General features: G+C 54.7%; 2 protein-coding genes across 8 annotated transcripts; both read right to left on the reverse strand.

Moving 5' to 3' along the window:
* Positions 1-7,777: 7,777 nt before the first annotated feature.
* Positions 7,778-16,490, reverse strand: LOC116792332 (cytochrome b-c1 complex subunit 1, mitochondrial). Its single transcript, XM_032699205.1, has 13 exons — positions 16,390-16,490; positions 15,845-15,985; positions 15,311-15,397; positions 14,358-14,487; positions 13,485-13,683; positions 12,805-12,884; positions 12,549-12,664; positions 12,004-12,147; positions 11,099-11,259; positions 9,993-10,078; positions 9,453-9,541; positions 8,847-8,922; positions 7,778-8,023 (listed from the first exon to the last, which is right to left on the reverse strand). The coding sequence occupies exons 1-13, from the start codon at positions 16,459-16,461 to the stop codon at positions 7,959-7,961; spliced, it is 1,446 nt and encodes a 481-aa protein (XP_032555096.1). The 5' UTR covers positions 16,462-16,490; the 3' UTR covers positions 7,778-7,958.
* Positions 16,491-16,975: 485 nt separating this feature from the next.
* On the reverse strand, positions 16,976-24,043 carry SLC26A6 (solute carrier family 26 member 6). Of its 7 annotated transcripts, XM_032698968.1 has the most exons (20): positions 22,876-22,971; positions 22,372-22,523; positions 21,951-22,090; positions 21,748-21,858; positions 21,284-21,456; positions 21,041-21,205; positions 20,759-20,911; positions 20,458-20,540; positions 20,218-20,365; positions 20,000-20,113; positions 19,817-19,894; positions 19,580-19,675; positions 19,352-19,458; positions 19,194-19,263; positions 18,934-19,026; positions 18,726-18,830; positions 18,021-18,197; positions 17,865-17,919; positions 17,467-17,588; positions 16,976-17,377 (listed from the first exon to the last, which is right to left on the reverse strand). In XM_032698968.1, exons 2-20 carry the CDS (start codon positions 22,512-22,514, stop codon positions 17,354-17,356), a joined length of 2,157 nt encoding a protein of 718 aa, XP_032554859.1. In that variant the 5' UTR covers positions 22,515-22,523; positions 22,876-22,971; the 3' UTR covers positions 16,976-17,353. The 7 variants fall into 7 exon arrangements, with proteins under 7 accessions (XP_032554859.1, XP_032554860.1, XP_032554857.1 ...); XM_032698969.1 differs by lacking the exon at positions 16,976-17,377 and having other exon boundaries at positions 17,474-17,751; XM_032698966.1 differs by lacking the exons at positions 16,976-17,377; positions 22,876-22,971 and adding an exon at positions 23,940-24,043 and having other exon boundaries at positions 17,474-17,919.
* Positions 24,044-25,189: the final 1,146 nt, after the last annotated feature.

The following is a 25,189-nucleotide window of genomic DNA, read 5'->3' on the forward strand; positions in this document are numbered from 1 at the left end:
GCTTCAAACCTGACTGACCTGGGAGCAGCCAAGCAGGGGTGTCCACAGCAGTTCAGGACAGAGCCCAGCCCTGCAGAGCCAGGGCACTTGCAGCAGCACAGCAGCCCCTGCCACATGTGGGGACAAGCTGCCTGCCAGATCCCAAACCTGGCACCGCCCCCACACCACATCAGAGGGGACAAGCACCACGAAGCCATGGCTGCCCCATCCCTCCTCCCCATCCCGTGCTGGGCAAGGCATCACCACCTTCCCTGTGCATGGGAGCTGCTCTGCTGCCTGACATTGAGCTCTTCTGGGAAACAGCAGTTGCCCAGCTCCCAGCGCGGCATCCAGCCAGCTGTAGCCTAACCTGGCTGTGGGAGCCCCCACAGGAGCCCTCACAGACCCTGAAGACCCTGCAGGAGTGGGCAGCAGTGTGGCAGGGGGTGCCAGGGGAGCAGCACAGTGGCAGGGGCTCACTGAAACAGCTCGCCAGGCAGGGAGGAGGAAGGGCAGACAGGCAGCACGCGGGCCTGGGAAGCTGGAGCCGTTCCCAAGATGCTGCCAGCTGTGCTGCAAGAAGCTGCTCCTTGTGGGGGGTTCACACAGGTTGATGGGGCTGGGAGTATTTGTTCCTCCCTCCAACGGCAACACCAGATGCCTCCCTGGCTGCAGGGGCTCGGGGCAGCTGTATTCCCAGGGGAAGAGCGTTGCCAAAAAGAGTAGCTGTGAGTTCGAGGAGCCAGCCCTCAGGGGCTCACTGTGGACTGCCATTTCCTTCCCAAGAGATAGAAATAACAAGTCACTAACGCCTTGTGCTCAGTCCCTCCTGCTGCCAGCCCACAAGCATTGGCACCACCGCCCGTGGCAGAGCAGCACACTGGCCTGTGCTCACAAGTGACAGCAAGAGAGACCCGCTCTGGAGCTGCCCAAGAGGGAGTTTGCTCACCTCAGCTCTCCAAAACCAGTTCCCTTGTGCCAGGGAAAGGCTGTCCCTCACTTGCTCCACTTTCAGCTGATCCTGCTCTTAGTTCCCCACTTCTGCATTTGGGATGCAAGTCTGGCATCTGGGAGGACGCAGTGGTTGCTCAGTTCTTCCTCTCAGCCTCTATTCAAGTATTTCACAACCTGCACCAACACCCCCCTAAAAGCTACCTGCAGCTTCTTATAAAGTTCTGGCAGGACTCATGAAAAAAGCCCCCAGCTCACTCTTCCTGGGGCTTGGCTGCTCCTTGCGCAAGGGGCGCCCAGCAGAGCCATGGGAAGCATCGCCTGCAGCTCCGAGGGCTGGGGGGGAGACGTGTTTGGGGGGGCTCTGCAGCCCAGCAGGCACCTATGGGCACGTGCTTCACCAGGGAGGGGACGGCGCAGCTCACACCCAGGAGTGGCAGGGGCCCTGCCTGTCCCAGGCAGGGGCACAGGATGGGGTACATACCTGTGGAGAGCTGGGACCATGTTGCAGTCTCTGGGGAAGGGGCTTTAGAAAGCCTTGGGTGCTGGTCAAGGCACAGAGATGACACAAGTTCTTTTACCTGTACCTGCCTGTAGAAGGGGTATGCTGGCTAACAGTGCTGGATCCGCTGCAGGATGCTGCCCTGAGTGTTTTACACATGGGAAGGGTCTGGTCATCAGTCTGCTGGGGTAGTGAGGAAGCTGCAGGGACCCCGCATCCAGGGGACCAAGGCTGCAGGAGGGGTCAGGATCGCCCCTCCATGTGGGGCAGCAGCCAGGCTGCAGGGGGGACTGTGCTCCAGAGGAATTTGTGCGGTTCACAAGACCAGACTTGTCCTCATGTCTCTCCCCCGCGAGGCTGGGCCATTGCTCCTTCAGCTCTTTGGCTGGGTGCCCGACTCCAGAAGAAAGGAATAAAAAGGACGAAGCACCCGCCCTGCCCTGTCGGGTGAATCGCTGTCTGTCACCATGGGAACTCCTCCCTCCCCAGGCCCCCCCAGGATGACTTCATACCTCCACTGAGCAGGAGGGTGCGTCACTGGGATGGCATAGGGCGGGGAGACACGTACACCCCACACAAGGACCCTGTGGGGTGGACATGGGGCAGGATGCTGCAGAGCTCCAGGGGGAATGCTGAGCATCCCAAGTGGGGGGCCAAAGAAGGTGGGGGTACTGCACCCACAGAGTGCATTCCCAGGGGAATGGCAATGGGGGGCTCTTGGAGCTCCAGTTCCTTGCAGAAAAAGTGTCACCAGCACCTCTGCACCTCCCCCGTGCTTCCATGAAGGAGGGAAGAGTGCAGCATCCTGTCTCTGGCCCCTCACCACCTTCTGGAGTCACCTTGAACCACGAGGACCTCATCCTCCATCCCCCTCAGCAAAGCTGGGGCAAGGTCACCTGTGAGTCACCGCTGTGCGTGTGAGGCAGGAACAGGAGATACTTGTGTTCCCATGTCATAGGGGCTCCTGCCAAGCACTGCACATCTGGAACAGCTGTAAACAAAGCAGAGGAAGACTGAGAACCACAGCGGACAACTGCCAGGGGCAGCAGGGACCTCCAGCCTTGCAGCAGCCAGTGGGGGAAGGGATGGAAAAGCAGAACTGCCACGTGGATCCTGGATGCCCAGGGCTCAAGCACACTCACAGGCTGCCTCTCCCTGACAGCCCCTTGGCACACCAGGGCATCCTGCTGCCAGGGGAGCAGAGGCAGAAACTTGCCATAGACACAGTGCCTGCTTCTCCAGCTCCTAAAGCTACTGCTCATGGGTAGCACCAGGTCTGTTTCTCAATCACTGCAAGTGCTGCTCAAGAGCAACGTAGTCAGAATGGAGGGGCCACGGGTTTGTTTATACAGCAATCTGTACGGTGCCAAACTGTGCACTGCACCCTGAGAAACTCAGAATGCATTTTTCTGAAGCTGAAATACATCAACTGCTAAATCTTGAAGCAACATAACTTTAATTCCCTGGATTAAACATTCAAATAAGGAAGAAAAAAATACCCCCCAGAAGAGTAAACTCATCCTCCCCTGAATGTAACAAATCAAAGATAAGCAGCACGCTCCCTTTACAGCGTTATCCAAGTGCCTACTCTGGATAAAAGTCACATGCAAAGCAGAATGCAGTGAGTGCACAGTACTGGAGCTGTTTTACAAAACGCTTTGCACACCTGAGTCGCCGTGTGCTGAGGGCAGTGCACAGGGAGCAGCTTTCCCCTGTGCATTGCACCTGGTGTCAGCACCCACCTTCACAGCAGGACAACACAGTACCCAGAAAAGCTGAATGCATCCCACTGCAGGCTCTTGGTAGAATCAAGAACGGCACTCAGATACTCAGGCTCCTCTTTCAGTATCTTAAGCCTTGCTCAAATCAGGCCATGTGGCATTCAATCCAGCCTCCTTCACTGTCCCCATGCTGCCTGTGCTGTGCAGTTCTTGCATCAGAGCAGGATATGGAACCTTAAATAACCCCAGAGCACAGCAGAGGCTCAGTGATGGATGGTGGGACACTGAGCAAGAGCAGTGTCTTCAGGGCACCTGAGAGGTGATCCAACACTGTTGATACCTCCTTGTACAGAAAAAGTCCCTCCTGCTCTCACAGACCAGGGCTGGAACCTCCCCATGCTGCCACTCCAGCAGCCCAGTGCTGGGCCAGCAGCTCCATTTTCCATTCCTGGGCAGGTAAGGAACCTGGGCAGATCCTTCTCCAGGCCCCATGCCTGAAGCAGCTTTTCTGGGCATCCCCGCTGATGGGCTGAATGGACAGCAAAGCCAAACCTCTGCCTGGCAGCCTCACTAAAAACCTCAGAGCTTTGAGGAAGGAAAACATACAAGAGGAAAGGACTGGAAAGCAGAGACTTGCATGGAAAAGTGAGAACCACTGATCCTCTTTGGATGGCACGTGGGGTAAAGCAGCTTTTAATGAGGATGTTCAGGGCTCTGAGTCACCCCTTTCTGATACACCATTGAAGACAGAGCCGAGACAAAGACAAGTCCTGCCACCATGCCTCGTGCCTCAGAGCAGCCCGGGTTGGCTGTAGCTGGCAGTCAGGCCTGGATGGGCCTTTTGTCCACTGCTTTTCCACGCAATGAACACGCTAAAGCTTTACACGAGGCATTTCCTTTTCCAAATAGGAAACAGGATCTCTGTATATGTGTCTGGATATCACTGCTCACTGTTCTTCTCTTCTGGTGTACAAAGCCCCAGCGGTGCACAGAAGGGTAAGGTGAAGTGCGGGATCCCTGGGCAGGGCAAGCCTGTGAGTCTGCCAAGCACCAGGTACCACCCTCAGCCTGGCAATCCTGCACCCCTGCTGAGACACTTCATCACAAGGAGAACCCATCCTTCTCCTGAGCAAACCACACCTCCTCTCAGGGGCTGGCTGGAGGAGAAGGCCCCTGGTCACAGCCATGCTGATGCATCAGAGGTCTGTGCAGAACCAGGCTCCAGCAACACAATGCAGCACAGAGCTGCACTGCTGCCCTGTCTCCTAAACCCCACTCACCTATGGCTCCCACTGCTTCACCAGCCTTGGCAGGAGAGCAGGTAGAGAAGCAGGCCCAGAGGGCTGTGGGCTCTCCTCCCAGAAGCTCTCTGGCACCAAAGAGTGGCACAGCTCCAAGCCTCTCATTTCTGTGAAAGCCTCCCTGCAGCTCCCTGCTTCCCCAGGACAGGCTTGGCTCAGCACCTATGATTAGTATCAACTGTACTTTCCAGGGTGGGTAATTAGTTCAGGTGAGGCAACTCTGACAATTGGCTGCTGTGGCCCCTCTCTTGGCAAGCATCCGGATCCCAAACAAGCATCTCACATATCAAAGGGGCTGCCTGCTCCACAAGCAGATCCACCCTGTGCATCTGCCCAGCCCTGCACTGGGGGTACTGGCAGCTTTTCCTGCAGAGAACAGGGAAACACGGAGCGCTCAGCACACGGCTCTAGTGAGTGCTCCCCATTTTCACTGCTGGAGTTTACATACCTGGAATAGCTCTGCATGGTGGACACAAGCCACTGTGCAGGTAATTGCACAGAGCCTTGCACAGGATGCCACAATGAGCACAGTATACTCCTTTCCAAATCCTCCTTTTTGACAGCCAACAGACAGAATGTCAAGGTGTCATGGAGGAAAGGAAACCGCCTAGAGGTAGGTGGAAGGTGTGAGGTTCAAAGAGGGAATTCACCAGAAGAGGATGAGACCGTGCAGAAGGGGAGAGAGCAAAGGCCAATTCATACACCAGGCTAAATTTATCAGCACAGTCTAATGGGATCCCAAGTAACCTTCCAAGTGAAGTAGCAAAATAAAACACTTAAGCCATTGAAAACTAAACTGGTCAAAGAGCCCCGCTGAACAATCCCGCATTGTCCATGGAGCCAGGAAACAGATTTATTAGGTCACCCAGGCCATCTCCAGTTACAGTGAACTTGGGATGGTTCTAGGGATGGTTCCAACTCCCTCCTCTGGCACTGCCACTGTCCTTCACTGGGCAGCGGAAACTGCAGGAAGGGGAGGGGAGAAGTCCAGCAAAAGATCTCACTTTTTCAAGGTTCAGGAAAAGCACTGAGGTAGGAGACTTCCATCATGCCAGACACTTCCCAGTTTTGATTCCCTTGGACTGAGGTTGCTACAGTGGATAGCTCAAACAACAAAGGACCTGCCAATGAGATTAGAGCTTCAGTTCCTCCAGCACCAAGGGATTCAGCTGCCAAATGCTCAACGACTCTGCACCCACTCCAGGCTACACTTTCCAAGTCCCAGACAAGGCTTCGAGCCTGGGTGTCTTTGCCAAGCAATAACGCTCTTGACTCCTGAGTGGGTTTCCCCCCCCCCCCATCTTTTAGATCCCCAGTCTGAATGCTTGTTGTTTACCAAGGAAAAGTTATATGGCAAACCTCCCAATCCTTGGAGCCGGGGAGATGCCTGTGTTTCTGGAAGCACGGAGTGCCACAGCACGCAAATACAACAGGCACTCACTACAAGGCAGAGTGCCATCACAACTGCAGCCAGAAGATGCCAGCATCTCAACCTCAACTCCTAGCAGGCACCCAACAGCCCTCTGCATCCAATGCCAGTTGCCTGGGCATGGCTCCTAGTCCAGATCACCCCAGATACTCAGAGTTCTACATGGAAAAAGCATCTACAAAATCCACCTTAGGCTGCATAAGTCGGGCACCCTTGAAGAGCTGCAGCCCTTTAGTCAGGAGTTATCTTTGCTGCAGTGCTGGGAGCACACTGCTCAGCACAGCCAGCTGCTTTTGCAGAGAAACAGAGCAACTTGGAAAGCAGCAGTTGCAGAGGGGTTTGAATCTGTTCCTAGTATAAACTGGTGCAGGAGAGCCTGAGGAATTAATTACTCAATAAAAAGATACCTCCAAAGAAGAAAACTTGTAGGAAATGCTAAAGCAAGGATACACATCTCCCTTCCCTTGTATTTCTCACCGACTGCAAAACCCCCTGGAAGCTCACCCGGGAGGCGAAAATATACAGCAATGGAAGACAAAAGAGGATTATAGTCACCAAACTAAGACAGAACCATTTATTGGTTCCACAAGGCTTGAGGCATAAGTGAGCTTGTTTAGTTTTTCAGCCCTCAGTGCACTTGTAACGAGCCAGAGCTTGTGATGATAGTTAAACCCAAATTGCATCAAGAACATTTAACAGTTTCAAACTTGCCTTGTATACGCAATGAGTTCAGACACACTGACTCTCTGATCAAGAATCCAGATTCAGCACAAATGATTTAGTACACTGGATTAGTCTCAAGTGTAATGACTAACTCTGAGAAACTTTTACACTATTTTTAAATCTCACTTGTCAGGGCAGAACCTGGAAACTAGATGAGAATCCCAGAGACATTCATCCCAAGACAAAAATCAAACAGGAGTACCTCGCAGCTTCCAAGGGTAGCTGTGTCAGGCTAGTGCCACCTGGTGGGAAACTTTTCTCCACCCCCCCTTGCTCAGTTTCATCCTTTCTGTTCCACGTTCCAGCTTCCCAGAGGCAAGACCAGGGATAACAACCAGATTAACGCCAAAAAAGCAGAAAGGGCAGCGTAGCTCTTCCAACTATTCAGATTATCTTCCAGGTATAGGCCACAGTTTCTCAGCTATTGTGTAGCTGAGCCTGACTGGATGGACAGAGGCTCATGTGCAAGAAGAATGTGCAGACCAACACCAACACACCTCACAACAATCTCTGTGCATTATTAAGCTGGTTTACAGATAACCAGGAAGATTAATTGACACCTCTCCCTATAGAAACATATGGGTTATTATAACACAGCTCCTCTGGAGAGATGTTTGTCTAGCAACAGCTCCAGCTCCTCACACCATCCTGACTCTGCTAGAGCAGCACCAGCAAGGCCCAGCTGACCACCCTCAGCAGGTGGTGGGACAGATGGGGTTGCACAAGCTGTCCCACCACACTGGTGCTCATTTCAACAAGAGGGTCAATACTAACACCACAGCCCAGGGACAGGACAAGGACCCACCTTCCACAGATGCATTTTGATCTCCCTGGTGAGCAGGAAAGTGCAGAGGTTCCCCCAGACAGTGCCCTCTACTCTTAGGTCAGCATAAACAGCACAGCTACAGCTCCTGTTTGATCAGGCTGCTCCTTGCACAGAAGGGCACACTGGGCATAGCTTGAGGTACCCTGGCAGCCTCATCCCAATGGAAAGATTTCATTCAACCAGCCTAGAGACAAAATCTCTAAATGACACTGCCAGCTCAGGACAGAGAAGGCAGGGCTAATGATAGACACACAGACAAGATTCTAGCATAAACCCTGACAAATGAAGTCCAATATCTCCCCAGTTTGGCAAGACTAATAATGTCTATATATGCAACCCAGCAAGAAACACTTGAATCCCTGCAGAACCAACTCCACATGGGATGTTTTTATTTTTATACATTTAACACCGGGAAGACAGCTGCTTTGAATGGACTCAGCCTGCCCGTGGTGCACAAGGCATTCAGTGGCAGAAGGAACCTGTCACAGTCCACAGCTTCACTCCTTCCAACCTGCAGGCACACATCCTAGAGACGGATCCAGTACATGGCACTGCGGAGACGGTTGTAATCCAAGAGCTGTTCAATGGGACCTGAGTGAACAGAAAAAGAGTTAGTCACTGGAGACATAATTAAAATCCCTGTGCAGTTTCTCGTGGTCTTAAAGCAGATGGTGGCAGAGCAGACCGTGCTCACAATCCAGAGCAGTTTTGCACAAAACCAGGCAACCACAGCTCCAACCTGCATCAGGAAAACCAGGAGATACTATCTCCTGACAGAATAAGCTATTTTCTCACAGTGCTCAACAATGTTCAGTACAGCTCCACATACAGGTATGCAATACAGGGAGCCACCAAGTCATTCCAACTTCCTGTTCATAAACTCTCCCTTTCCAAGCTGCTCCACTTTGAAGGCCAGAGGAAACAGCTGCCTGGAGGAGGGGAATTCACAACACACAGGAAGGAGGCAGCAGAGCGGAGCTGAGCTGCTTAGGCAGGTTTTCCGAGAGGAATTTGTCCTTGGCCAGACAGACATGCCAGAGCAGCACAGGAGAATCAGGTCCCTTCACTTCCCTTACATAAACCACCCTGACCCCAGGGTAAGGACACCTGGCAGACGTGCTGGGCCCGCACCCAGCTACAGGACTCCCAGTCTTAGTCACGGCTCCACAGCAAGGAGAGGTGGGAGGACAGCCAGCAGCTCCCTGCCACTGCGCCTCCATCACCTGCAGGTCTGATCTCCTGGAAAACGTGCCTTGGCACACCTCATGTGCACAGGTAGGAGGATACCAGTAAAGAACCAGAGTGGTTAAGGAAGTCAGGGCAGACACACGAGAACTGCCTGCAACTCACTTCCACTCAGCTCTTGGCCCCGTCCTGTTTTCTAAGCGAGTACTAATTGCCTCACACTACTTACCCACTGCTGCAATTGCCGGGCATTTGTCATAAATGTATTTACTGCAGACATCTCTCACCATTCTTGCATCAACAGCCTAACAAATATCAAAGAACCAATTAATGACTCTTCCAGCACATCTCACTTCTCAAAGTTGCAAGTTACAGTTGCCATTACATATCAAGATCATTAAAAAGACACACTCAGACTCTTAGGGACCAACTGCCCAGCTCTGCCTGTGAGGATGGCCAATGTCTTACACAACACATTCTTCTGAAGGTACAGAAGACAAGGCAGTCCAAAATCTGAAGCCTTCGAAGGGAAACATTGGCTGCAGAACTACACAAACTAGGTGTTGGACACCTCTAGGGGAAATATTGAAAGGATTTCAAGTTGTGCTACTTGAAACACATGTATGCCCTCTTTCCGGGATGTTCACACAGACAGAGGATACAATGAGTCTACGCCAGAGATTCGGACATCTATATCAGTGTCAGTGGGATAACCACCTGGACTCCAGGCAGTTTAAGGGATAAATAAGTCACATGTTACTCCAGCAAACTAAGGCCAGAAAATGCTGACACTAATCATGCTCAGGTACCCCAGCCAACACAAATGGATACTTACAGAAATCCTGGCATCCCACTCCTCCAGAGGGATACGGCGCCCATAGTTCAACAGATGGCTTGCAATATTCTCACACACTCGTGTAGTACCTAGATGTTGAAAATATCACATGGTCAGTGAAGCAGAAAGCCTTCCACAATAGCACAGCCTGATCACCAGCCAAAGCACAGAGAAGAAACTCTAACCATTAAACCAGTTGCTAACAAAGCACAGTCCTAATTTCCACTCTATGCAGCTCCAGCAGGAGCTAAGCAATATAGAGATTGCTTCAGTGGTCTCCAAAGTCTTACAACCAAGGCAGACCAGTCTGAGGGTCTCAATTTTTAGGTCACCAGGCAGTATGTCACTCGCTGGAGCACAGCAGGCTGGGGTCAGCTGCTCTGACAACATAGCAGAAGAATGAGGAGCAGGGAGAGGAAGTTCTGCCCAGTGCCTGCCAGCAGAACTGCAACATCTAGCACAGCTCCTGCTGCCCAGGAGAGACACAAGCAATAACCCTCTGAAAGCTGCACAGTGGTCCATCCATAAACCGGAACATACCATCCAGCTGAGCCACCATGGCATTTCGGAGATAGTTCTTGGCTCTTGTCACCTCTGACTCTGTGGTACTGGTGCACAGACGCATCCTGGAGAGGAGATGGAAAGACCACGAAAGCTCTTAAAGTTGCTTGTCTGCTCAGACAGAAAGGGAATTCCTCCCTTTCCCAAGCCTCTGCAAAAATAAGCTATTATCAACGCCACTTGTCTTGCAGGCTGAGATTCATCCTTGATCTCCACAGAGCAGCTAAGAACTGGGGAGCACTGAACAGCAGGAGGTAAGAGCTGAAGCTCACAGGCAGGGGATTCAGCCAGCAGGATACACGCTGAGTTACACTCACAAAGGTCTGAGCAGCCCTGGTGCTGGCTCTGGCTTGCCCAGCAGGCCCAGCAGCATGTGGAATGCATTGCCCTATCACAGGAGAAGGAAGGCGTGTCAGCCATTCCCACGCATGGCAAGCTGCTATGGAAACTGATGCTGAAAGAACAAGACAGCTCCACAGAGTCTGTTTGGACTCCAGCTGCTAAATCCTTTCCTCCCCTGCCAACGGCAACGTCTCTGGGGCAAGAGCTCACTCCACCTGCTCCATACACAGCACGGTTCGGCTCTGAATCTCAGATGTAGCCTCAAACCATTACTGGTTCGTGGACACAATAAGATGGACAGCCAGAAGGTTCCCAAAAACTGGCATGACTCCAGCAGCAGGACATTAATCAGCCACAACACAACAGCCTGAGTGGCAAGAACTCCGCCTGCTTTGCTTAGGCTTAACAAGACAATGGAGATATGTCTCTTGGGCACCCAGGAAAGCCTTGTCTCTGAGGAATGATCTCCACTGTATATAAAAAAACCCCAAAGCCTCGGTGCTAATACTTGAAAGTGTGAACAAAAGATGTGAAGAGCCCTAAGGGATTAAAACAGCTCCTCAAAAACCACATCCTACGAGATTTACAGAAACCACTTACAGGATCACTTAAACAGAATGCAAGTTACCAAGAAGTTCATAAAGAGACACAGCTCTCTGCAGACTTAATATGCTCCCCCAGCAGCTCAGTCTCCCACGAGAGGGTCAAATCTTAAATGCAACTTCTGCCAAAGTTGTACTTACCACTCCCCCTGAGCACAAAACATCATATCATCTATGGTCAGAGGATCGGAAACAAAATGGAAACCGAAGAGGCCAGTGTCAGAGTAAGAGGTGTTGAATGTCTGGAAACTGTGGCAGAGATTATGCTCCACAGCAAGCGTAGCCAGCCTGCTAGACTGATTCTGTAAATAAGGAGATACTGTCAGCCATTTCGCTCTCAGCTTCCTCACAGCTCAAATTCTTTCCCACTGAGCTGTTTTCACAAAGACCACAGACAAGACAGAGCGGAACACTTTGCTGAAGGGGATCTTAATTTAGACCCTTCATGTGGTAAACAGATGAGACTCACTGCTGGAAAAGCCACAGACAAAGGCCTAGGAGTCCATCCAGCAAAACCATTTCCTTTCCCAGCTGCAGATGAGGAGCTGGTATGCATACCACCGTAGGAGTGGGAGAAAATGGGAAGCACACGGTCTCCCAGCAGCAGAGGTTAGCACAGTTATACAGTCCAGACAGATTCCAGACAATAATGGATGCAATACTGGGGTTTTGAACAAGTTCCACTTGCTCTGCAGTTGTAAGGCAAGCTTGCATCATGAGATTGTAGACTATTTAGCTGTGCTTCCACTACCACCCCCACCAAGTGGTTAGTTGTGGGAGTGGAAATAAGCTGCTGAGAATTCACCAGCTAAACCTCTTCCAAACTTAGCAGAGAAGGTTCAGTTCGTCTCCCAGCATCACCCCTCAAGATCTGGCCCGGATTACCCTTGATTACTCTTCTATCCTATTTTCCAGGCTCCTAACCCCTTCACAGTTGGAAGCTAACCACAAGAGCCTTCCCTAAGGCACATTCACACCTAGAATCCCCACAGTACTTCATATTAAAAGGCTCCAGGCTCTCCCTGTCACACTCACAAGCCTCTTACCTTCCCACCTCCAAAAGTGCGGTCGTAGCGCCCGATGATGGCATTGGCCACGTTGAGGACAACGTTGTCTGGATCAGCCCATCCTGGCCCCTCCACAGCAAGAGCAATATGGGCAAGGGGCAGACCATCATCTCTGGCACGGATCTAGGAAATCATCAAGGAGTGGAGGAGAATGGCATGAGCACTGTGACTTGCCCACAACCTGCTGCAATGCCAGGCTGACCAAGTAGGGTACTTGATGTGATTCCAGTGACATGAAAGAGTCTCAGGCACTACTGAGCACAAACTGCTCTGATGTGAGTTTTTCCAGCAGATGATGTGATCAATGGCCTCTCATTCCTAATGGATGTGGGTCCCATCTAAAACCCAACACGTGGCAATAAGCCCCAAGAACAGAACATGGGAGCACTACCAAGATGCTGCATCATCAGCTTCTCCAAGATACACAGATTTTTTTCCTCTCAGAAGCAGCTGTAATTGCTTTCACATTCATTCAACAGTTGGGCAACACCTGCTTGTTTTGATGGGGACCAAAACAACTTTACCTCACTCCCTGTGAAGCGACAGTGCGGGAGGATAGGCACTGCATCCTCTTTGTATGCGACAGGCACTCCACTGAAGTGCTGCTTAGCTGCATCTACCAGCTCTTTGTGCGAAATACCTGGCAATGGCAAAGAGAGAGACTTACAGTCCTAGAGCAATTTAACAAAATGATCTGATTTTACATTAGAGATGCGTGACAGGGGTTTGGGTATTTGAAATTACCGAGGCTTCCCAGAATCACAAAGATCTAGAACTTACCTCCAGCAGCTGCCAGGACCATACGGGGTGCCTTGAAGTGAGTATCAACATATGAAGCCAGATCTGCTCGAGTCAGCCGCCTAGAGAGAACACAGAGACCTGGTACGTCAGCATCTCTGACTTGGAGGAATGAGAGGCTTAGGAGAAGCAAGCTTGCAGTGCAGAGATAGCAGTGATTCTCTTTGTTGTGGGGTAACAATACCTTTTAGAAACAATACTTTTTAGAAACAAGACTGTGCACTGTGTTTTCCCCATGCTCCAAATCTAGAACACAAAGAATGGGAACCAGCAGCGAAAATGAAGAGTTAAGGATAAAATTCAATGCAGATTGCAGAGTACTGAGCCCGGTCACTGACCTAATGCAAGGCCACTGCTTCAATGACCACCCTACCTCTTAATTTCTCTAACAGTGTCAAATTGACAAGCATGGGAGAAGGTTCAACCTGTCCCTCCTAACCTCAGGTCTTGCACTGGGGCTTCTAAGGAATGTGTGCAGCATTATGCTTTCACCAGCTCCAACGAGGAAAACACAGTCAGGGCACAAGGAGAGCCCCATTGGCACAGATCACCTCCATGCACACACTGGTTTCCTCAGGCAGTCACCACGACCAAGCAGCAGCAGTCAAGTACCCCATAGACTGAACCCCTGGGCTGTGCCCTGCATCCAGCCTGTTGCTCACTTGATGTTCTCTGTGGTCCCCTCAACAGTGTGGGCCAGTGGAGTGCCCTGGAAAGCAGTGGCATGAAGGTAATCAAAGGTGACATCCATCAGGTTGCTGTCCATTTCTTTCAGTTCCTGAAGGATGACGCCACGTTCCTTCTCGATCTGAGAGTCCTCCAGCGCACAGTTCTGCACAACGTCAGCCAGGAGTTCTACAGCTGCAACACAATTCCCATGTTAGCATCCCACTGCCTGACTGCCACCCAGTGCTGCTGAAAGGAGAAGAGACACACAGGAGGAGTGAGCAACAAACCACAATGGGAAGGGGATGCAACATAAAAGAGCTGAGTGCTGCCTGTTCCCACAGCACAAACAACACCAGTTTAGCAAGAAGTCTTCAAGTCAGCTCATCACTGCCAGTGGAAAGCAGGCAACATCAGCAGAAGGTGAAGCATGTCAGAAGCAGGGCACTGCTCCAGAAACACACTGAATCCCTACAGAGGGTTTGTGATACCTACAGCATAGCCCATATCTACAGCAAGGCCCACAGCTCTGACTCAAATCACTGCCTCTGGCCAAAACCAACCCAGAGGAGTCTGCACGCAGCAGCAGAGCACAAGCTGCACTCACAAGAGCTGCAATGAGCACTCCTCACACAGCAGCTGTTGCTGACTTCAGTTTCCCAGCTACATAAAACAACCAGAGACTCCTGAATACCCCCACTGAAACACCATGTCACTGCACTGCTCTCTTCAACTACCAACCAGAACCTCCAATTTACTGTTCAGTTACTTCAGTCCTTGGTTGGTAGAAAGGATGCTTGGGGGAGAGAAACACAAGCACATGCACTTGCTTAAGTTCCCAATCAGACTTTGCTCCCTGGCCATCCTACCTTTGGGCATGTCCTTGGACAAGGCTTTTATGTAGAAGGCAGTATGCTCACGGGATGTGTACCCATTCAGGTGAGCACCCAGACTCTCCACTTCCTTCTCAAAGGCAGAGCCAGGACGCTTCTTTGTGCCCTAGAAGGAAACAGATAAACTAAATCACGAAATGAACAACTTTCCCCCCACCAGGAAATTCCTTGAAGAATTAAAGCAAGGAAAATAACAACAAAGACCGAAAGCAATAAAAACTGTCATATGATTCATAATAGCCAAGAGCAAGCACAGAAGGCAAGAGATTTAAAACTTGGCTTATTTTCCCTAGATAAAGGATGGCTGAGGTGCATTTTCAAAGACCAACATAAATTCAGCAGGGAAAGAGAAGACTTATACTGAGAGACAAGTGGTTGAAGAGCACATCTGTGGAAGTAAACCAAGAACAAGCCTAAACCAAAAATAAGCAGGCGTCTAACTATCCAAGCAGTGAAACTCAGAAGAAGCAGAAAACTTCTTCTAATACAGATCTTATCTCCTAAGGAGCAAGCCAGATACTGCAACTGCCCATGAAAGCACAGGCTGGACTCGAGTCAGCAAGTCCCAGGCTTAGATGTCCTCTGCCCTGTTCAGCAGAGACTCAGGTTATTTAAAAAGCAACAGCTGTAACCCCTAAGCTTCCCTCAACTGCTAAGAAAATCAAAGAAAAATAAATGGCTGTAAGAAACGCTGCTTTGAGCTCTCTCTGCTAACCTGAGGAAATATGCTTCATACCACAGTGCTCCAGGTGTGTTACACAGTGGCTGGGACAGCCAAGGATTGGAACCACGATGTCAGACACTCTGAATTATCAATTACAGCATTTTTTTACTTTAAGAGGAAAGACAACTAAATAGTAAATAAGAGTCAACAACATATGGACAGAGCATTCAGCACAGCTCTGTGCAGGCCCAGCACACCTCCTTACCTTAAAGGCCAGGTGTTCCACAAAAAAACCAGCCCCGTTGTTCTTCACGTTTTCATAGCGGCTCCCGGCCTCGATCCACACGCCCACCTGGCAGCAAAAACAGGGAGTGACATCAGAGAAGAAAACAATCAGCATCCTCGTGCCACAAACACAGCAGCAGGGACAAGAAGTCTGCTACCCATACGTTACATCAGTAGCATCAAAAGAAGCAAACACAAGCAACAGTTTCCTGCACGTGTTTTGGCTTTTTATCTGTCAGCTTCACCAAAGCTGGTTTTGCCAGAGAGAGAACTCCTACTGATCACTTACTGCTCACACAAAAAATGTAAGGCTGAGAAAACTTGTAGAGCATGAAAGCTTGACTACAGACTTAAGACAACACCAGGCTGGGCCTTCTGCTGTTACATTAATCCCACCAGTTCATAGAAAGAAACAACGGAATCACTGTCAAAAGCTTTGGTTCAGACAAGGTTTGTCACTTTTTGGAGACCAGATACAGGCTTCAAGGAAGCCCTCAACCTATCTTAAACTTACCGTGCAGGTTGGCTGCCTGGACTCCTCTGAGGCCACACGGAGCCCGTTCTCCAGGGTGGTGACCTGGGTCTCGGGGATATTTTGGAGTGTCTGGGCATAGGTGGCAGCACCTCGCTTCCTTGTCAAAGTCAATAAAGCTGCCTGAAAAGACAAAGGCTGTCACGACCACTAGCTAGCAGCTCCCCTCGGCGGGGCCCGGAACCCGCCGCGGAGCCAGAGGTTTGGAGCAGGTTGAAAACTCCAGGGAAAACCCGACGGACAAGTCACAGCCCGGCACTGGGGCGTGGAGCGGACGGCGGGCCCCTGGCAAGCCCCGCACCGGGAGACAGTGACAGCCGCCGCCGCCCCCCGCCCGCCCAGCCCCGCTCCAGCCCCGGGGGTCTCACGGCCACCGCCGCCCGCCCCGCGCCGCCCGCCGCGTCCCCGTGACCTTCCCGGCAGGCGCACAGGCTGGGCCTGGCGGCAGCACCACTGCACCGCGGAACCGCCCGCGCCCTGTCCGGACTCCCCCGCCGGCACTGCCCGCGGCGGGCGCGGTGACTCACGGAGGGGTGCGGCCCCCACAGCAGTGCCCGCCCGGCCGCGCTGCCCGCCCGGCACACCGAGCGCGCCGCCATCTTGTCCCTGCGCCGACCGACAGACCGACTGCACTGCGCCTGCGCGGGAGGGCGGGGCCTGCGGCTGGGGCGGGGCGGCGCGGGCGGTGGCGGTACGGGCGGGGGGCGAGTCGCGCCCCCTGGTGGCGGGAGGGCGCGGGGGGGCGGGCAGGGAATGGAGATCCCGGGGAATGGGGGTCCCAGGGGATAGGGGTCCTAGGGAATGGGAGTCTCAGGGGAATGAGAGTCCCAGGGGATGGGAATCCCAGGAATAGGAATCCTGGGGGATAGTGGCCCGGGGGACTGGGGTCACAGGGAATGGAGGTGCTGGGAATGAGGATCCTGAGGAAAGGGGGTACCAGCTCATTCCACTCCCTCGGCCGCAGCCCCATGGCCCTGGAGGGGTCATGGGGAGAAGGGGCAGAACAGAGACAGGGGGTTTCAGGGCAGCCCACCCGCAGGGCGGTGCTGGGGGCCAGCCGGGTGGCCTGGCCCAAGAGCGCTGTTATTGAGAAAAGGGCATTGAAACCAACCCTGAGAAACACCAAGTGGCTTTATTGGCAGTGGCAGCCCACTGCTGGGAGCGGGACCCCCTTGGCCCCTCCACCGCCCCCCAAACCACATCCTGGCCCGGTGGGACAGGCCCGTGCTGGGGCAGAGTGGGAGCACCAAGTGGGTCACCAAGCGGGGGCACCAGGGGGCCCCTCGGTGTGAGGGCCAGCAGCAGCTCCGTCCAGCAGCAGCCCCATCACAGGGGATCACAGCCAGGGCAGGACCCTGTCAGTCAGAGTCCAGAGGGGCTGGTGGGGGTACAGGGCCATCGCGCCCTGGGGCGGGCGAGTCAGTGCCATCAAGGTAGCAGAGTCCTCCTTGCCCACCCAGCTCCTGGGAGAGACGTCTTCCTCTTGCAGGGCTACATCCTGGTGCTGTGGTCCACCTAAGGGGGATGAGACGGGGAGAGGTTGGCTTGGCTGCCCCCTCCGTTCCCCCCCACCTGTGATGGGGATGGTGGGGCCGGGTGCTCACCGAGGCCTGGCGCCGCTCCCTGCTGACGTGCTCCACGGCGTCGTGCACGGAGGGGAAGAAGGAGTGCTTGGTGATGGTTGAGCTGAAGAAGTTGCCTCGTTCCAGCTGGGCCAGCACGGGCCCTGTGTGGAGGGAGAAGCATCTAAAGTGATGGCACCTAGCTAAGCCCCCCACTCCCCACCTGAAGCAGCCTCCCGCCTCCTGTGTTATGGGGGAACACCAGGATCACCACCAGGGACCCAGGCTCAGATTGGATCCATGGGACAACCTGCAGCAACCCATCCCCTGGGGAAACCCTGGGCATTGGAACACCATGGAGGGACCCCCAGGCCAGCAGCTGTGTGCAGGAGGGGTGGTCATGCCCGTCAGGGGCTCATGGCTCTGCAGATCCCCCTCACCCGGGCAACTGGCAATGAAGACATCCACTTCTATGTCACGGAAATCCCTGAAGATCTGCAAATGGCAGAAAATATTTTACAAAGGAGGAGGGAGGGGGGGTCACCCCACAGGGCCTTGGAGACGCCCTTGATGAGGCTGCTGCCCTGGGCCCTTACATTCTTCAGGATCTTGATGGAGACAGTATCCACGAAGCTGACAGAGCTGAAGTCCAAGATGACGGCGTGGAAGCTGGGCTGGGGCAGCCCCAGGCTGCGCAGAGTGGGCTCCGAGGGTGCACTGCTCTCCCCTGCACTCAATTCAATCACTGCCACACCTGGACCGTCCTCTGTGTTCTGGAGGGGGGAAGGAGATCCGGTGTCACTGCTCTGGGGCTGGAGCCCCCTGGGCTCACCCTGCCCTACAGTGCAGTGTGGGTTGGTGAGGCTCTTTGGCTGCACAAGGGCATGGGCAATGGGTGGTCCCAGGAGTGGGTGCCCTTCTCATACCTTGACCCACTTCTGGGCTCTTTCCAGATGTGTCGAGACCCACCCCTCTGCCCAGTGCTGCTCTCTGGAACCGGGCTCATTAGCTGGCACCAGGCCAACCTTTGCTCTTGCTCTTAATTCTGATTAACTTACCAAAAGGTTAATGACTATCTGGTTTCACCACCTAATCATTAACAGCCTGGCTTTCCCCACCGACCTTGGGTATGACGGTGTGGCCCAGTTCAATCCCAGTGCCTTTCTCACCCGTTGGCCCCAAACTGAGCTGGGAACTCTGTGGGCCACCAGGCCAGGCCAGTGCATGGACAACAGGGACAGAACCAGGCAGAGAGGCAATGCTGGGTGGTACCAGAGCGGTCCCCTGTGTCAGGGAAGCACCTTTTTCCTCTTTGCCTTTTCCTTCTCCGCTTTCTTCTGTTGTTTCTTCAGCTTCTTGAGGGCTTTCTTCTTCTTCTCAATGAGGCGGTCCACATTGATGCCGCTCTGCGAAGCAGTGCAGCTTTGTGTCCCCAGCTGCCCCACTGCTATCCTGGTGTGGGCAGGCAGGGGGACACGGGGAGCAGTGGGGGGCTGGTGATTCTCTTACCTTCTTCTTCAGGGCATCAGCATACAGCTCCACATTGGCAAAGTAGAGGGTGCAGGAGGAGCGGAAGATCTTCACGCCAGGGACCTCCTGTGCCTGGGGGCAGATGGGCAGGGTACTATTCCCAGGGATGAAGCCACCTGCTCCCCTTCCCTCCCTTCCCCAAAATGCCCCCAGCTCCTTTCCCCAGCGAGCAGCCGCTGGGGGTGCATTGGAACGCCCCCCCATTGCAGGTGGCTCTTCCCCCAGCCCGGTGATGTTACCATCTCGTATTCCGCCACATCCCTGTAGACATCGGTGTTGGAGATGCGCCCCAGAATGGAGTAGTGGGGGCTGCGGGGAACACAGTGAGGGGCTGAGGTCACCACGGGCTTCTCCTGCCCTCGGGATGCAGCATCAACCCCAGCCCCAGGGTACTCACAGCTGGGTGCGGAAGATGACCGTGAGCAGCCCAAAGGCCACCGAGGCCGCCAGGCCAATGTCCAAGTTCAGCAGGAGGGTGGCCACAAATGTCACAATCCAGACCATCTGGAGAGGGGACACGGTCAGCTGCAGCATGGCCTCCCCCAAGCACCCACAAGCCTCAGGGAGGGTGGAGAAACCCTCTCCAGGGACAAAAACACAGCCCCAAGGCTGATCAGCGCCTTACCAGGTCCACTCGGTTGGATTTCCAGAGCATACTGAGGTCATTGAATTGCTTAAACATGCCCTTGAGGTTGATGATGATTATGGCAGCCAAGATGGCCTAAAAGAGAAGTCTCTGCAGCTATGAGGAAGCTGAGGGCAGGTCTAGGAGTGGGCTTTGGCTGTTCCGCTACCACACTACCATGCCATGGGATAGGCACAGGGGTGGGATGTGGCACAGAGGCCATGGGACTAGTTGTACCTTGGGCAGGTCATAGAAGAGCTCTCCGATCTTCAGGATGGTCACCAGGATGACCAGGGATGAGAGGACACCAGCTACCTGTGTGGAAGGAGAGAGGGAGGTGAGGGGTGAGCCCCCACTGCTCGCTGTGCTGCCTGCCCCTGCTCCAGCCCCACAGAGGGAGGCAGTGTTGCCCAGACCCACCTGACTGTTGCCACCTGTGGTCTCCTGTACCAGGCTCCGCGACATGGAACAGCTGATGGCAAAACACTGGAAGAAGCCTCCCAGGAAGTTGCAGAGGCCCAGCGCAATCAGCTCCTGCAGGGACAGAGCAGCAGGAGGGCAGCACCATGCTTTCCTCTGGCTGCAAGGGGAAGCTTGGCTTTCACCCAGGGCGGGGGCCCTGCACCTCAGAGCATCACCTGGTTGCTGTCCACTTTGTAGCCATGCTTCAGGGCAAAGATCTTGCCCAGGGAGATGCAGATGGCATAGCCAACCACGGCAATGGCAAAGGCATTGCCTGCCACCTGCCCAAAGTAGCTGAAATTAGGCACCACAGGTGGCTTCAACCTACATTCAAGACAGAGAGATGTGGCTCAAACAGGGGTGCTGTGGGTGGCTGTGCCCCTGCCCAGCCCCCGCCACCACCTGGCCCTGCTCACCCACTGGGGATGGTGCCCACCACGGAGATGCCAAACTTGTCATTCAGGTTGACACCGTAGGAGATGCCAGTGGAGATGATGATCTGGGGGAGAATGACTGGAGTGAGGCAGGGCCTTTCTGCACAGGGACCGTGGAGGAGGAGAAGGAGGAGGAAGAGGAGGAGAAGGTGGAGGAGGAGGGCATGACGTGTGCCCTGGAGCTGCACTTGCCAAGGAACCCCATCCCACGTCTCCCCTCCCTGAAAGGGACAGGAATATGCATGGCTGCATCCCCACAGCAAGCTGGGGCAGCTCTGGGTACCGTGATAAGCTCGATGGGGATGGGCATGGGCAGCTTGGCGGCAAACTTGTGGTTGAGCTCTTTCACAATGAAGATGGCCACCATGGCAATGATGGCGGTCACCAGGGTGCCCACGTTGGTCTTTGGCAGCTTCTTGCAGATCTCAATGACAGTCTAGAGGATACAGAAGGAGGGAATGTGCTCAGGAAATCAGATGTCTCACCCAGAAGGTTTATGGAGGCCTCTATGTGCCCCACAGGTGAGCCCCCAGGGGGTCCTGGGCAGCAGCAAGCCCCCACTTACTTCAAACAATGAAAGTGGCCCTGAGTACTCGCCCACGGAGACCCCGAAGACATTCTTGAGCTGGGAGACGAGGACATGCACGGAGGCAGCAGTGGTGTAGCCACGCACCAACGGGTCCGAGAGGTAGGTCACCACAAATCCAAACTGCAGGAGACCCAGGGCCACCTGAAAGGAGAGGCACCAGAAGTGACCCACAGCTTACAGCCCCCTGTTCTCTGCTAGTCTAGGCTGGGGCCACATTACCTGGAAGATGCCTGTCAGGACAGTGACGGTGGCCACCAGCTCCACCCTGGCAGCATCCCGCAATGCCTCATTGACCGTGGCGTTGCTGCCATCGACGGACTCCAGGAAGTTCTCACTAGGCAGCAGGGACTCTGTCAAGCTCCCGATCATGACAGAGATGACGGCAAAAGGACCTGGGGACACGTAGAGTGTGGGCAGGGAGCCCAAGGTGAGCACCAGGACCTCTTTGAGGGTACCTCTTAAGGGGTCAGCTCCTTTCCCCTCCGGCAAGGCTCAAAGCCCACCCACTGTGCTTTGGCTCTGGTTTGGCCAATCACCTTATTGATGGGGCAAAGTAAAGGCAAGAAAGTGCCCCCCCAACCATTCATGTGGCAATACTGTGCCATGGATGAAGGCTTGTCCCTCTCATCCTCGCTCCCTCCCTCCCCACCGTTGCTGTCCAAGCACGCGGTCCCTCAGCTCACCCACAGAGTTGTGCCTTGATGTCCCGAAGAAGAAGTAGAGGAAGACAGGGTAAAAGGAAGAGTAGAGACCGGTGACGGGTGGCAATCCAGCCAGCAGTGCATAGGCAAGACCTGGATGGTGGAGCAGGGAGAAATGTTATGAAGGGCCAACTCCTGGCCCCCCCAACCCGCAGGGAGCCCCTGGAATCCTGGGCATCACTCACCCTGGGGCAGGTGCATGATGCCCACACTGAAGCCTGAAGTAATGTCCCCCAGGAGCCAGTCTTTGACTGGGTAGCGGGGCAGCCAGTACAGGAAGGGCAGGAAACGGAACAGCAGGGACTTGGCAGTGGAGCCCGTGCATCTGGAGGGAAAGGAGTAGGAGCTGAGGCTGAGCACAAGTGAAGGGGTTTGGGGACATCAGTAGGGGTAGACAGGGCCCCACGAGATGCAATGGGTCCCATGGGACACCAAGCTCCATCCATTGGAGCCGGGTGTCCCTCCAGTCAGGAGGACAAAGTAGGGACACGAGTACTTGAGCTTAGGGGAAAGGATCCCCCGGTCTGCAGCTCCCCATGGTGGTGGGGCTGGGCTGTACAGTGCCTGGTGAGGTCCAGGCACATCCCCCTGGCCATATGGTCCTACCTGATCTTGTGGAGATGCACCAAGGGCTTGGTGGGAGGTTTCCTCTGCGCCACCTCCTCCAGTTCAGCCTCACTCAGCACCTCACGGGGTACTCGGTGGCTCAGTGCCATTTCTGCTGCCATGCCCACCTGACCTTCCTGCATGCCAGTCTACTGCAGGGACATCAGGAACAGCTCAGCTACATCCCCATAGCTGGGGACACCCAGCACCCTACCCGCACCCCAGCCCCTCCTCCAACTCCCTTCGCCACACAGAGCCATCCCATCTCGGCCAGGCAGGCAGGATTGGCCCTGAGGATAAGCATGAGCCGAGCTTTGGGAGTCCTGAAGCAGCGGCAGTGGCTCACAACGCAGGTGGGCAGGGAGGGAGCTGAGGCTTCGGCAATCAGTGCTGCCCGCTCCTGCCCCGCACCAGCCCCCTCTGCCCCACTGGAATGCACAGGCGGGGTCTGCCAGCAGAGCTGCCCCAGGGGGGCTCCCCCTCTGCCTACCATGCAGGACCCACCTCGGTGCCCACCACCTTCCCCTCCGTGTACCACAGCAGGGCAGGGCACAGCTGCCGAGCAGAGCCCTGGCCATCCCACAGCCCCGTCTGCAGACTTTGTCCCTTTGCGCATGAGGGGAGCAGGAATGTGAACCCCCGGCAAAAGTCACAGCTTTCCATGTCTCTGGCAGTGTCCTCCCCTGACCACTGCACTGGAGAGTCAAGGTGAGCCTGTGGTCAGAGGAGGGAGGCTGGGCTGAGGTCTCACCCTTCTCAGGGCTGGGATGGTGGGACTGAGGCATCTCCGTATAGATCCACAGTCTGATCTTGCTCAGGGCTCAGGCTGAGAGCTGCACCATCCTGCTGGGCTCACCCAGCTGGTGGCCTACCTGGTCCTGAGGTACAACTGGACCGAAAATCCCCTCACAGGGTGCCTGGGGTTGTGCCAGCCCGAGTCCCGGTGTTGCCCCGTTATCACTTACCTGCTGTGCCCAAGCTGGTCAGGAGCTGGCAGGCAGGTGCACGCTCTGCTTCCTCCTATTTATTAAAGCCAGCCTACGATCTTTGAGACACCGCTCCCTGACTCCTGTCCTTCCTCCTGCCCTTCCTCCTGCCCTGCCGAGAAGCTGCCTGCTTCCCAGCCCCACTGCTGCACCCATGGCACCCACCCATGGCTCCCCTCCATACCCTGGTGTGCTGAGTTCCTCAGCTGTGGCAGGCCCAGAACTGTCACCACTGTCCCCAGAACCATCCCATACTGGGGACTGTCCATTCCAGTCTCAGCTCCTGGTCTGCACCCATACCCAGGGTGCTGCCATGCCCAACCACCCATGCCAGGTGCAGAGCAGTGGTCTTCTTGCCATTGAGCACATCCTGGTGCCAACCTCCTGCCAAGAGCTGCTGGGCACTCACCACCCCAGGGCACTGCTCAAGGTCCTGCCATCATCCTCCTGTGCCCCCACGGCTCCCATGGGTGTCCCTTCCCCACCCCATGTCCTGGAGCAGGAGCTCTGTCCAGGACGAGAAGGGCTACCAACAGCCTCAGGTCATAGCATCCAGAGTATTTTCCACAGCCCCTTGCTTACCTTGCTTGGAAGAGGTGTGCTGTGCCCTGTGGACTGCCCCGCTCTCCCACAATTTGCACAGACCCAGCCGTTATCTTGTTCCAAAGGTCCCCAGCGGGCACCAGAGTCCCACTGAACCCCTCATTCCTTCCTGGGCTCCATCATGACCTAGAATTGGTTTCAGAGCATTTCTGAGTCATGCTTGGCCCAGTCCCCACAGAAATCCAGGCACCCGTAACTGACTGGTACCAGGGTGTGGGGTGAAGGCAGTGGGCAGGGCCAGGCATCAAAGAGTCCTGGGTCCCCTGGGTGGTGGGATAGGGCTGGAGAGCAGAGTAAGCAGTGACATCCAGGGCCACAATTTCCAGAGTCAGAGCAACTCGTCCCCCTCCCTGATGTAGGGTAACCCATGGCCACCCTGGCTCTCCCTGTGGTGAGCATGACCCAGGTCCCACAGCAGCCACGCACCTTTCAGGTAGCAGGACTGAGCCTGCTCCCTCAGCCTCTCCCACATCCCTGGCCCCTGCTGTCCACCCACATGTCCCACCGTGGCCAGGTAAAGGCACACTGATGCTGACACAGGCACCATGTGACTGTTGCCTCCTCATTGTTTATTCACTCACCCAGCAGAGTGAATCAGAGGCCATCCTAGGGCTCCTGCTCGGAAGCAAACAGCACCAGTGTCATTTAGTGCCTCCTTATCGCTGCTCCTTGTCCCCACCCGTGCCATTCCTTCCCACATCCCAGCGTCCAGCCCCTGACCTGCACCCTGGGCTGGCCACTCTACCTGTGACTTCCCCTTGCCACCCCTGCCAGTTCTCCCTGGCCCTTACCCCCTCCCCCCCAGCCTCAAGACCTGCAGGACAGGACCACAGCTCCTGGCACTGCCGCTGCAACTCCCAGGGGCCACCCTGAGCTGGCCCCCAACTGCTTAGAGGATGGAGCCTGTGAGGGACAGAGGGATGACAATTGATGGTGACCCTTGCTCAGGGTGCTGTGGATCGATGCTGCCCTTCGATCTCCTGCTCTTTCCTCTTCAACAGGAAGGGAGGGACAGAGGGCATCAGGATCATGCTCGGCCTCTCCTCCACACGCTTTCTTCTTGCTGGCAGCCAGCCTGACACCGCTGAGGTCAGGCAGCCTTTGGACAGTGGATCTTCTTCCCTTGGTCTAGGTCTGATTGGGGGTGCCAGCTGCTGCCAGGCACAGGCCCCACAGCTAACCACAGCCACTGTGGCACCACAGCCCTGCAGGCAGTGCTGGGGCCACTG

The sequence above is a fragment of the Chiroxiphia lanceolata genome, chromosome 11 (assembly GCF_009829145.1).
Source record: "Chiroxiphia lanceolata isolate bChiLan1 chromosome 11, bChiLan1.pri, whole genome shotgun sequence".
Lineage (NCBI taxonomy): Eukaryota > Metazoa > Chordata > Aves > Passeriformes > Pipridae > Chiroxiphia > Chiroxiphia lanceolata.